The sequence below is a fragment of the Anabrus simplex genome, chromosome 13 (assembly GCF_040414725.1).
Source record: "Anabrus simplex isolate iqAnaSimp1 chromosome 13, ASM4041472v1, whole genome shotgun sequence".
Lineage (NCBI taxonomy): Eukaryota > Metazoa > Arthropoda > Insecta > Orthoptera > Tettigoniidae > Anabrus > Anabrus simplex.
The window spans coordinates 103853202-103867601 of record NC_090277.1 but is presented as its reverse complement, the minus strand read 5'-3'; the positions used below and the strand labels follow the sequence as shown (position 1 = coordinate 103867601).

At 40.6% G+C, this 14400-nt stretch overlaps 1 protein-coding gene across 2 annotated transcripts in view; it reads left to right on the top strand.

Moving 5' to 3' along the window:
- Grasp65 (Golgi reassembly-stacking protein 2) overlaps positions 1-14400 on the top strand; it is a 42205-nt gene that overhangs the window by 18200 nt on the left and 9605 nt on the right. For both annotated transcript variants that reach the window (XM_067157260.2, XM_067157261.2), the window contains exons 4-5: positions 5835-6052; positions 10389-10641. In XM_067157260.2, the coding sequence (XP_067013361.2) occupies positions 5835-6052; positions 10389-10641 (471 nt within the window). The remainder of the gene's footprint in view (positions 1-5834; positions 6053-10388; positions 10642-14400) is intronic.

The window sequence follows — 14400 nt, the reverse complement described above, 5'->3', positions numbered from 1 at the left end:
TAAGATCGGGGGTTCTGGAGGGCTTTGTAACTTCACTAGAGTGCTCCTCCAATCACCTGCGACCAAGCTCGATAGCTGCAGTCACTTAAGTGCGGCCAGTATCCAGTAATCGGGAGATAGTGGGTTTGAGCCCCACTGTCGGCAGCCCTGAAGTTGTTTTTTTGTGGATTTCCATTTTCACACCAGGCAAATGCCAGGGCTGTAGCTTAAGGCCACAGCCGCTTCCTTCCAATTCGTAGGCCTTTCCTATCCCATCGTCGCCATAAGACATATCTGTGTCGGTGCGACGTAAAGAAGAAAAAAAAAGCAATCACCTGCGTGACCACAGAGCAGTGACATGGTGCATTGTCCTGTTGAAACAAGGCATCTCCATCAGAGCACTTTAGGGCCGAAAGGGATGCGGGTGGTCTGAAAGAATATCCATATAACGTGCACCTGTCTGCGCTCCCTGCAGCCGGAGAGCGAAAACGCCACCTGGACCAGAACTGAGTCACCTCCCGCCCGGACACAACCTTGTTGACACGCAGGATCCATAGCCTCATGGGGGATACGCCACAATCTCACGTGCCCATCAGTTCGACACAACTGGAACCAGGATTCATCGGACCATATCCACACGCTGCTACTCTTCTAGGGTCCATTGCTGATGTTCGTGGGTCCATGCACGTCGAGCTCTGTGTCGAGGTGTCGGCAAAGGGACACGAGTTGGTCGTCGACTGGTGAAGCCTGTGTTGTAGTTGCCTCCTTACAGTCCTGGTAGAAATGGGCTCCTGACTCCCAACATTCAACTGGGCGGTGATCTGACTTACAGTAGCCCGTCGAGCGCTCAGTGTGGTTCTGCGGAGATGATGTGATGTCCGTTCGTTAAACACCTCTGGTCTTCCCATGCGGCGGTTTACGTGGGTGGTAACATTGTCTCTGCGATATTAAAGATTCACCCTCAACATTGTTGACCTCGGAAACACGAATTCACGTGTAACATTCACAATGCTATGAATCGTGCACCGTGCACTGAAGATCATCCCACATTCAGAGTCAGACTCACTAAAACTGAAGACCACTTAACATACAAAATCTATAGGAAACCTACACAAACCTCCAACACAATAAAAATTGATTCCACTCACCCAAACGCACACAAGAAAAGTAGCATACTACAGCATGATTTACAGAGCTTTCAACAGACCTCTCTCTCAGGAAGAATTAAAAAAAGAACTGAACGTAATTCACGAAGTAGCGGAGCATAATGGATACAATAGAAACATGATAAACAAGATCATTTACAAAATAAAACATCAACCGAAATCCAAATTAAGCAGAAACAGCGAAACTAAGAAAGACTACAAACTTTTTACATTTAACAACACTCACAACCCTATAACCAATATTTAAAAAAAAAACACAATTTAAGAGTAGCTTAGAGAACTACACGTAATAATGCTTCTATTTTACACAACACTAAATCGGTCAGTGAGAATCACAAATACAGCCACTCAGGAGTATACCGCATAAAATGCAACGATTGTGAAGCCAGCTACATCGGGCGCACCGGCAGATGTTTTTCTATTCGATACAACGAACACATCAACGCCACTAAATATAATCACTTTTCATCAATAGGGCAACATGTTGAGGAACACAAGCATAAATTCACTAATACCGACAATGACATGGAAATTTTAAATATGAACCCCTCAGGCCCATTGCTCAATATAATGGAAGATTTTTACATCAGCATGGACCAATACGCTAATCCTAACTTCAACTTAAATGAAATCGCAGATAAAACAAACAGTCTTTTCATCACAGCCATACCCATTCTAAAAGACACATATTTAAAAAGAATCAGCAAACACAATTCCACACACACACCCCAAAAACACGCCCCACTCCACACCAGCCCCTCCTCAAGCTGCTTCCCCCTCCCCACCACCTCTCGTTCTTAACGCTACGACAGCCACACGACGTACACGCAGCACGCTCCTAACTATGCTCGAGGACATATCCAGCTCACACGTAACACACACACACACACACACCCCATGTACACAACCTATTTAACAGGCACACTATCAGTTATTCTAATACCTACCTTCCTTTTCTTCTTTCTCAGATTTTTTAAATTTACCTGAGGGAACGCAGGTATGAAGAGGGGAGCACCCACAACTCACTTTCATTGATTTCAATATATCGCACACAGCAACGTAAACCTCAAGTAGGAAGTCTAATATAAACTAACCATGTTTTTCAGCATTGATATAGACTGAAAATGAGTTAAGTATCTGTAAACAGGTTACTGAACCTCGTATTCTAATAAACACGACATCCCCGCATATTTGCGTCCCAACAATGCACTTTGAAACATCTCATAAAACCGTTGGACATAGTATTGGCATTAAACATAGATATTCGAACTTGACACCAGAATGTCAGTGATTCTTGATAAACTCTAAGAATTGTATCCAATTTCAACCTCGGCAAATATAACTTTTGAAATATGTAGAAATCAAGGGCCCAGGGTAAAAGCCCTTTAACCCCCAAAACTGTACCATATGTATACGTCTTAACGTTAAGTAATTTATAGAATAGTGGCATTCATGTTAATTTTACTGGCGTTCTTGTTTAATTTTAATTTAAGTAGTATTTATTTTGTACAGTTGCTATTAAGCAGGTTCTTCAACAGCTGAAGATGACCTATTTACAGGTCAAAACCGTCACTGTCTTTTTATGTAAATGAATATTGACACTATGTAAAATAAAGTATTGATTAGGTGGAGAACTCATCCTTCATACTTGTGTGAAGGTAAGATTTTGTATAAAATTGTATATACGCTTAAAGCAGGGTGGCCGTGTGCGACGTAAGTTGGACTGAGGCAGCTGCGGTAGCACAGAGTACAAACACCGTGCACTCGGTCTGGGTTTATAAGAGAGACTCTGTATATTTGGATGAGTTTAATTTGCCATATTTTTGATCTGCGTAGACACAAATGTTTCCGTCCGTGAAGGCTTGCCTCTGGTAATGGAATGAGTTTGGGTAACAATTCAGTGAATTAGTTTCAATAGGCCTCTCTGTATTCTGTTAGTAGTCAACCTAAGAGGTCACTTCGTTTATTTTATTTTTTTTGTTTATTTTTTTTACGTCGCACTGACACAGATAGATCTTACAGCGTTGTTGGGATGGGAAAGAAGCAGCCATGGTCTTAATTAAGGTACAGCCTCTGCATTTGCTTGGTGTGAAAATGGAAAACCATCTTCAGAGCTGGGGTTCGAACCCACAATCTCCCGGATGCAAGCTCACAGTTTTGCGCCCCTAACTGCACGTCCAACTCGCCCGGCGTTCACTTCTTTTACTGAGTACTAAATCATTGGTTTCAAGCTTACAGCAACACTCAGGTGTTAATTCTTTGAATTACGAGAGTGTACCAAGAACTGGCCAAGCACCCAGCTGAAGCTACAGGTGCTCTGGAAAGCGTGCTTTCACGTGCAAAAGTGTAATTTCCTCGAGAGCCGTTAGTGTTACAGATAAAATGCATGTGATCTTTTTTTTTGAAGAAAACTGAATTTTAAGTACACTCTTTGAGCTTTATTTTGTGAAAGACTAACCATTTGTCCATTATTTTGATTTTTAGCAAATAAATCAGAAGAGGCCTATGTTTGAACTGAATCTATTTTTTATTTTTTTAAATGCTATTTGTTCGTGGCATCGACCTATAGAGATCTTTTGCCCCTCCTTGCAGTATGTGATATGAACCTGCGTGTAATTGGAATGGAGGAAGTGTAGAGTGTTGAATGTGAGGAGAGGAACATTAACGATGACACAAACACCCAGTCTCCAGGCCAGGGATATTAATCATTTACAATTAAGAACCTCTGACCCAGCCGGGAATCGAACCCGGGGCCGCCAGGTGACAGGCAGACGCATTGCCCCTTACACCATGGGGCCGGACTGAACTGAATCTTGGTTGACCCTGATGTTTTGGCACGATTGCTGGAGATATATATATATATATATACACACACACACACACAAATATTTTTTCCTTCATTTATAAAAACAAAACCTAGTCAGTTACCACTGAGAACGTTCATACTAAGTTCAGTGTAATTTTGCAGAGTGGTTTTGACATGATGTAGTTACAAAAGACAGATTTTTTTCATTTATGTATACACACATTGGAGTCACATTGTTGTTATGACCATCTGAAACACATTGCTCATGACGTATGCCCAGTGACGTTGGCTGGCGAGGAGGTAAATGATGTGACAGAGAGGTTATTTGTTCACATTGCACTTCCCGCTATCGTAGGTAAGGGTAGCGTTTTAACAGAGTTGCAAAAAAAGGAATGATCATCGACTTTAAGGCTGGGGGGGAGAGCATTTTGGTAACAGCAACATTTGTGAACCGTTCACATACCTCTGTGGTAAATGTGTATCGTGAGTGGATGAACGGCACCATGGGGAATAACCGCCGTGGAAACTGCTGAGCTCCACGAGTCTTTGATATCTGAGGTGAATGTCTACTATAATAGTGTATAAAGGCCAGCCAACAGGCTACAGTGGAGCAGTTCAGCATCCAAATGAAGCAAAGGACATCTAGACACGTTTCTACTATGACAGTTCTGTGAATGGGGCTCTGAAGTGGACAGAGGGTGGCTGTGCCCATACTAACACAGGTGCTTTGATGAAAATGACTGTAATTTATTTGCTTGTGAGTACGGCGACTGGACCGCTCCTGATTGGTGGCAGGTAGCCTTCTCCAACCAGTCATGTTTTCAGCTGCATAAAACAGACAGATGTCAGAGTGTCTGGCGAGAAACATTGACAACGAACACCCTGCGACTACTTCTGGACGAACACAAGGCAGTGAGGGCAGTGTTATGGTCTGGAGAACGTTCTTTTGTTATTCGCAATCTTCCCTGTGGAAGGCATTGTTAATCGATTTGGTTATGAATCAATCGTTGGTGATCACTTCCACTCATACATGATGATGGTCTTAGGACGATGGGATCTTTCATGCGTGTTGTCACATTGCTAGAAGTGTCCACATGGCTGGAAGAGCACTATCAGGACCTCAAAGTTCTTCCCTGGCTCCCAGACAGCCCCGATCTCAATCCAATTAAACATCTGTGCAACCACCTTGATCATTGTGTTTGCTGTCTGTCTCGTCTGCCACGCATCCTTCAGCATGTGTGGGATGCACTGCAGACTGCATGGCTCTAGATACCTATGGAGACCTATCAACACCTGACTGAGTTACTGCTAAGGGTGGTTTACTCTGGATGCTAGCTGGTGGTCATAATAATGTGATTTGACAGTGTACCAAGTGAGTTGGCCTTGTGGATAGGGGCGCGCAGTTGTGAGCTTGCATTTGGGAGATAGTGGGTTTGAACCCCATTGTCGGCAGCCCTGAAGATGGTTTTCTGTGGTTTCCCATTTTCATACCAGGAGAAGGGCGAGCCCTCAAACTGTACATCTACAACACCAATAATGACTCGTGCCGAGAGGTGACCATCGCACCTAATTTCCGATGGGGAGGTGAGGGAAGGCTAGTCTTAGAAACTGTTACTGACCTGTCTTTATCAACGAGATAGAGTTCTTGCTTAACTTTCATTAAGGCCACAGCCGCTTCCTTCCCATTCCCTATCCCATCGTCTCCATAAGACCTATCATTGTCGGTGCGACGTAAAGCAAATTGTTAAATAAAAAATACAATACTGTGTAGTGAGACATGTGCAAATAATACTGGGTTCATGGAGTGAAGGGCATTTCTTTTTCTTTGCAGTGAAATTTTGTTACTAGGGATTTACTTAACAATCTTCCATTTTTCTGTGCAGGAGGTTCACCCATCATCGCCAGCAGAGGTTGCTGGTCTCAGACCATTCAATGATTACATAATTGGTGCGGACTCCATTATGCATGAAAGTGAAGATCTGTTCACCCTGATAGAAACCCACGAAGGGCGAGCCCTCAAACTGTACGTCTACAACACCAATGATGACTCGTGCCGAGAGGTGACCATCACACCTAATTCCCAATGGGGCGGTGAGGGAAGGTAAGTCTTGGAAACTGTTACTGACCTAGCTTTAACTTAAGATACAGAAAAATAACCATTATAAATTATATTTTAATTTTTGATTCATACTTTTTACTTTCATTATTAGACATACTAAGGCCGAAACTAGGTACGTTTCAATTTTTGTCTGTCTGTCTGTCTGTCTGTCTGTCTGTCTGTCTGTCTGTCTGTGTTGTCAACATAGGAAAACGGTTGAACAGAATTTATTTAAATTAGTACCTGGGCCGTGCACTAGGCCGTAAAGATTCCACTGTGTGGTTGTGAAAGATAGGCTAGAGATCCAACATGGCACAACTCGAACTATCGCTATACAGTAATCAAGGTTGCCAGTGTCAGTGCATTAACCTACACAATACATCGATGCATCTCAGTTGCGCATTATCTCAGCAGCGCATTCTATTCTTTGAGAGTGGATAGAACTTGAAGTAATGAAGCCAGGAGTCTGTAACAAGACCTGTGATCTGGTTTAGTTAGGGCCGGTGAGTGACAAGACCACTGGTCGGCACAAGCCATGACAATTTTGAACTGCACGGTTTTCTTATTTTCGCTGAATGTGGGTGGTCTATGGCCAGACATGATGTGAATTCTAGCACAGACAATAGGAAACTGGCCTTTATTTCAGCATAATGCAGAAAATGATCACATTTTTCAGATTTACTCCATCTCAGCAGCTTCCTGTTGAATTAATGTGTTATTTCCTACACAAAGGCTTCACCAAGCCCCCTAAGGGTGAGCTCCTCTGCCCATAGCCGTTGGTTCTCCGTTAGTTTGTCACATTTGGTAACGGCCGCCCAACCCTCGGCCAGACAGTTGCAGGTAGTGCCGTTTACTGTCGCATACGGTAGCAGGATGTACCTGGCCTGACCTGTGTTATATTTACTCTCCAACTGACTTGCTAGGCTACATGAGAAGGATGGCTCCAATTAGGACCCCAAGAGCATATTATGAAAGGAATGTTGTTGGTAAAAGGCCCAGAGGGAGGCTTCGTAATAGTTGGGAAAAGCAAAGACCTTGCCAAACATGATGTAAATTGGCAGCAGAAGGTAGAACATCAGCTGTGGATGGACAGGACGAGCTGGAAGAGACTCGTAAACACTCGCATCCGGCTTGCTGGAGTGGAATATCGATGATTAGATAAACGTATATATATTATTTACAGTTATCTAGAAGCTGAACCTGCCCTAATGGAACCTTGCAGAGATGTGGAGAAAACAGTGTGTTCTTAACACTTTTCAGAAGTTTAGTGCCGCAAATCCTGGTAGTACTTTCGAGAATGTTTTGAGGGCATTAGCAGCGACTACTAGCATTTCTAGGACTAGTATTTATCGTGCTAGAAAAGAACTTGAAACTGTAGGAACAGTTGTTCCATAAAATAAAAAACAGCCGAATAAAGTGAAGTTATCGGACAAGTGTGATTCTTTTACAAAGGACGCACTTCGATGAAAAGTTAACAAGTTAACGGCAGCTGACTGTGTAATCACCTTCATAAACAAATGTCATCCTCGTCTCAAATTCAATCACATTTTAAAACATGCATTCAGTCCTCTTTCATCCTCACACCACACCTGCGATCTTCTTTTTTAAAGCCACACACATTCACATTCAGACACCCGCCTGCTTCCAATGATGGGGCCGATGACCTTAGATGTCAGGTCCCTTTAAACAACAAGCATCATCAAGCTTCCAATGATGGTTTCTGATGTTCATAATGCTTCAAGTTTGATTACTGTGTTGAAGTGTCGTAAATTGCATTCTGGTAGATGAATTTTTGTTAAATCTGTTCCTGGTAATTCTATTGGCTTTTTGTAATTTGGAGATTGTCTTTTAATTTACTTCATGATCTATGCTTGAAGACTGAATGATTTTCCTAGGTCTTGAATTTGCCATATTTTCTCGCTTAATTAACGCACTTTCTTGACGAAAAATACAGGGGAAAACTTCGGATGCGTAAATTATTCAAGGAATTCAGATATTTAAAATGGTTTACAATTCGTGTACACTTAAAAGGTAGATCAAATATAATATACACACAATTGGTTCAATTCATCTTCGGTTATAGTCATTTGGCGACATGAGGTTTTTTCTGAAAAATTAAGTAGGGTACATCAGGTAAGTTGGACACGTGGGTTTGAAGTATCGACACTGGAAAATATTCTTCCTGTTTCAAGCTGGCAATACGCCCTGAAGTGAAATAAACATGAACTCATAAAAGTACAATTCATGTAAGTGAATAATAATGAAATACTGGCAAAAAAGAAAACTGTCCAACACGAGAAGGGTCGGGCATCAAAGGAGGGACCCTGATAGATTTCTCCAAACCGTTCATATCTAATCTTGTACGAGTGACCTGTCCACTTCCATTTTTCTTGGATACGAACGTGGATCCCTGGAGGAAATTTTACTTCAGGCATTGTTTTATGTTTTAGAACAACGTAAGGTGCAAACTTTCTACCATCACCTGTTAGAGCAAGCATTGCAGTACACCGTTGTTTTTCGCTTCTTGTAGTGCGTACGATAACACTCGATGTCCTCTTCTTATCGATTGTTCATCTTTGTGGCATATGGAAACTGAATGGCATCTGACCTACGGTTCCTATTTGGGAGAGCAAATATTCCTTCGCTTTACTCTTCTGTGACAAAGCAATGAAAATCAATTCCTTTTTGGTTGGAATCATTCTGCATTTTTTGGCATAAAGTTGTTGTTCGTCGAAGAGAAAGTCCATTTCTCTTCATGAAAGTAATCATCCCGCCTCGGCTAACCTTCAAATCCGAGATGTTGATTCCATGTGCAACAGCTATTTCTCGTCCTTTAAAATACAGTGTTTCGTGGGGAAAGGCATATCCAACGTTGCGTAACGAAATCATATATTTAAGCAAATCCTTTTGGTCCGCGAAATGCTTTGCAAGATTTGTTGGTCGCTTGAAGTGCACTTCTCTGTTACCGCGGTAGCGCATGTTGCATTCGGACACTGAATACTTGCGGCTTGCTGCCCTATGCCCGTATGTTTCGGCGTAACTGATCAACGCGAGTTTATATGGTACAGTATTACTCGAATTCTTACTCACTGTGGACTAACAAACAATTCTAAGATCACAGAAAACGCATGTCCCGATCCCGAAACGCTCGTAAAATACGTTTGTATCAGACTGGAATAGCGCGTCGCTAGTCACTTCAGTGCTGATTTATCACTGAACTAGTGCGATGGTATTTCCTACCAGCTGATAATAGCTCGTTACCAAGTAATTGGAATGCCCAATTTTGCAGTGGGAGGGCTGCTACCTGAGTAGTTGTGATATTTATTTCGAAACTCATCCGGAGCTGCACGATGGATGTTCGAAGAAGTGGGTCCGCCAAATACGTGAACATTTCTTTTTCTTCACTTTGGACGCAAAAATCTTGCGATGCGTAAATTATGCAAGGTTGTTAATTATACTAGAAAATACGGTAATTACTTGAGCAATTTTGCCAAACTGAGTTGTCATGGTTTGTCCTTCTAGGTACTGAGAGGATCCTTCCATGTACTAGGGTTATTATTATTATCATTGTTTATTTGCATGTATTACGCCCACGTTGGAGCACCTAAATCAAACCATGACCGGGTGAGTTGGCCATGTGGTTAGGGGTGTGCAGCTGTAAGCTCGCATCCGGGAGATAGTGGGTTCGAATTCCACTGTTGGCAGCCCTGAAGATGGTTTTCCATGGTTTCCCATTTTCACACCAGGCGAATTCTGGGGCTGTACCTTAATTAAGGCCATGGTCGCTTCCCATTCCTAGGCCTTTCCTGTCCCATCGTCGCCATAAGACCTATCTGTGTCAGTAAAACGTAAAAAAAAATCAAATCATGACCCCTACTGTCGGCAGCCTTGAAGATGGTTTTCCGAGGTTTCACGCCAGGCAAATGCTGGGGCTGTACTTTGATTAAGGCCACGGCCGCTTCCTTCCCATTCCTAGGCCTTTTCTGTCCCTTCGTCGCCGTAAGTCCTATCTGCGTCAGTGCGGTGTAAACAAATTGTAAAAATAAAAAAAATTTTAAAAAAACGTTCTCTATTTGCAATTTGGTTCATTGTAATATACAACTCTTCTAAATCATCTTGGACTTCGGTGAACCAATTATGTTTTGTTTTACTTTTCCAAAAGTAGGTAGGCTAAATAACTGTTTCAATGGACTGGTTTTATCTAATCTTGATATATGACAGAAAAAGGCATTTCTACTTTTACTCATTGTGTCTGTTATTGACTCACTTTCTTGGTATTATTATTTTTTGATTTATTTTTTCTTACTCTTATCAAGTATTATTTCTGGAATTGTTTCAGTCTGGGATGTGGGATCGGGTATGGCTATCTGCACCGCATTCCCATACGTGGCCACCCCTTGCCCACACCTGGTATGACGGGCATGAGGTCGACACCAACCAAACCGGTGATCCCGCCACCTGCACCAGCTCTGCAGACACCTGTTATTCAGCCCATGTCTCAGTCGCAGCCTATGCCACAAGTTTCTACACAGCCTCCTTCAGCTACCTTCACTACTGGGACCCCTACTATTGCTTTTGGGAATTACCCTTATGTAAGTCACCAAAGGTAGTGTTTTCTGTTGAGGTGTTTTTGCGTTGATTGCCTGCATTCTTGACACTAATGCTGTCCTGTCCCTGCTGTCGACCCTGACTACAATATCAGTCAGATCTTCATAAAACTTGTCTACTTCATCCTCATCTGCTTGCTCTCATGGTTGAATACACTGAGACAATTCTCATCCTAATTCCTCCGTCTAAATATGTCCTCACTATTCATTCATTTATCCACCTAACAGAATCTATGTTGTATGCTGTGGTTTTCCTAATAAACAATCCCACTCCACACACTGCCCGTGCCCCTTTCACAACTGCTAAGAACACCATATAACCTCGTGTCCCTTCCCCATTATTTCCTCGTACCTGAAGATCATAAATTCCTAACACATTCATTTACATCCTGTTTGTTGACTACAGGTCATTCCCTGTTAAGAAAACAGTATTGCTCTTATGGACCTACAAGGAGTGAACGTACGCCCTCTTAGACACCCATAATTCTTTGTAAGGAATATTATAATGTACTTTATATTGTATTATGAAAGAAAGAAAAAGGATGTTGCATTTTTATTTTTATTTCTTTGCTAGAGAGTTATTAAAATAACTTTTTAACATTCTGTTCTTCATCAATAAATTCGCTGTGGGGAAGCACAGTAGTGGGAACAGCTATTGCTTTGTTTCCTTCTTTCATTTTCCTTGTGAGTTGCTGTGGTACATGTAACACGTAATCCGTTATGCTGTGACTCGCTGGCAGATTATCACTGTTGATGAGCTATTTATTTGTGTGTTCTAATATTCTTGTACTGTACATCAGTTATTAGTTAATATTTTGATGCTGTGGTGCACAGCGATACATCACAGCATGACTTGGACTGATACAGAAATTCCCTGTGATTTTTATCTATGCTTGGTTTTGTTATTTAGCTGTTGTTTCTTAAGCGCATTTTATTTTTGCCACCATTTCCTCGTATTGCTGTGGAAACACAAATGAGCCCCCACCAAACTCCTCGTTGCTTAGTGTCTTCCCCATTTTATCTTGACCTTAAATGTTGATTTTCACAAATGTATGTGCCACTGTTTTCCCGTATTGCTGTGAAAAACAAAATGAGCCCCATCTAAAGCCCCCTTCCCCTTGAGTTCTTAAAAATAATTTTCAGCTTCTAGTCTTGGCCCTTATATCTTGAAATTAAATACTGAATTTCACCAATATATGTGCCGCCATTGTCCCGTGATGCTGTTAAGCAGAATCATTCGATACGGCAATCTTGTTGTCATAAGAGCAATACTATTTTCTTAGCATGGAATGAGCTATAGCTAGTTCTAATTTCATTCTTCCATAAGCCACCACAACTCAGAATATGTCCGAGATGCCCACACCCATTCTGTAGCAACTGGTATCCCGATTCAGAACCACTTACTAGGTCACTTAGTCATTGCCTAAGGTTTACGAACCATGACGGGACCACACTAACCCTCTCAGATTTAAACATCCAAAAATACTAGAACTTCTTTTTGCGACGTGGAATATCGCCACCACAAGACGCAGTATACAAGAATTCTGTTCTCCCTTTAGGGTAGGCCTCATTGAAATATGGCTGTTACATATAAAATGCCTTTGGATGTAGTGAGCCCACTATAATAATAGTCTATATAAAGTGTCAGCATGGATCAGGACAAAGAACTAAGCAGTATCTGAGAAGTGACTGTCTCCAGGGAGGTGCAAGAAGTGGATAGAGGTAAATGATCCACTGCCCAAGCCATTAGCTCCGTGGATAAGGGTGACAAAAAGATGATGATCATTTATTTTAGTGTCAATTAATATTTTTTTATAACTCACTCTGAAGAATTTCATCACCGGCATTCTTAGGAGTTTGCAAGATATCAGCTTCATTTCCCATATCAAATCTTATTTCCTTAGAAACATCTTCAGCTACATAACACTGCTTAGGTGAAATTACACAGAATTTTCTTCATCACCATCATCATCAATGTCCTACTCCAGTCGCCCGGGTGTGGTTAACAAGCCTCCTCCACTCCTTTCTGTCCTTCCACTTTTCCTACTCCATTACTTCTGCCACATCCAATCCAGCTTCTGTAATGTCCTTCCATATCTGATCCATCCACCTTCTTTTCGATCTTCCAACTGTTATATTTCCCTTAACTTTTCTTTCCAATTCCCTTCTTGCTACCCATTCCTTTCCCATTCTTTTTACATGTCTGAACCATCTCAGTCTTGCTTTCTGTATCTTCTGTATTAATGTTTCTATATTTAGCTCTTCTCTGAATCTAATATTTTTAATTCTATCTTTTCTTGTCTTTTTAACCGATGTTCTTAAAAATTTCATTTCTGCTGTTTGGATCTTACTATCTTGTCTCTTATTAGTTACCAGCGTTTCTAGTCCATATGTTACAATTGGTATGAAATACTGTTTATACATTATTAATTTTGTTCTCTTGGGTACTTTGTCATCCCATAAAAGCTCTCTGACTTGATGATAAAATGTTGTGCCTTTACTTAGTCTGTTATAATTTCAGGTTTGATTTCATTACTTCCATTAATAATGCTACCCAGATATGTAAACTGTTGTTCTTCTTCTCCTCCAAAAACCATCTTAAAATAGTACCTTTGATATGCTTAAAACAAAACTCATTAAAAAAGTTAAAAATAATTAAAATATGTGGGGAGGGTTGAGGGAAGTTGGATCTACTTATGTTCTAACCTAATTTAAAACAATTTGCTATTCTTTTAAATAGATGTTAAAATTTGTTAGTATACAGCACTTTTCTTCATATGTAATGTGTATACTTTTCTTAGTTGGTCATTTTTTTAAACTTTTTGAAAAGGACTTTTTCATGTTAGTGTTACATCTTAATTTTAAAAAACTGTTCTCTTCAGCTGCTCTTCTTTTCCAAAGTGAGTATTGTCTTTTGATTTAATTTAGTGAAAATGGCTCTCTTGAATTTTTGTTTATTAAGGGATCCTCAGAAGCCGATTCCTGTCTCATGTTATTTCGTCAACCTACTTTGTCATAGGAGGGGTTTAACAGTAACTGATGCGGCTTTCCGTCACATCACATATGAACAAAAGTGCTGTATACTAACAAATTTTTAACATCTATTTAAGTGAACAGGAAATTGTTTTAAATTAGGTTAGAACATAAGTAGATCCATCTTCCCTCAACCCTGCCCACATATTTTAATTATTTTTATCTTTTTAAATTAGTTTTCTTGCAAGCATAACAAAGGTTTTAAGATAATTTTTTGAGAAGAAAATTCTATGTAATTTAACCTAAGCAATGTTATGTAGCTGAAGATGCTCCTAAGGAACAAAACATGTTCTACAAATAATTAATTTGGTTAAAGCAAAAATATAGTATCAAACAGGTGGAAGTTGACTTTTATTGATTTAATTCTTAGGAGTGTCAATTAGACTTCGACATTGACATTCTAGTGCTCTAAATGAAAGTAATCTTTAACCAGAAATAGTATGTTCTTTTATATTCTCCTCTGTTCGGTACTGTAGTGTATAGTGTTACAAAGCTTCATGCTTGTTATTCTAACTAGATATGCATTGCTCCAGTCTTCAGATGTGAACAGTAGAGCGCAAAAGTGCTTAAAATTTCAGTTGTGCATTGTTGCATAGATTAAATTTGCACTAAAATAAATATTCATGATAATGATTTTACAAGGTTACAAGAGGATGATAAAAATAAGCGTCAAAATATTGACAGTTTCCTAATTACGGGAGTTTTCGCATC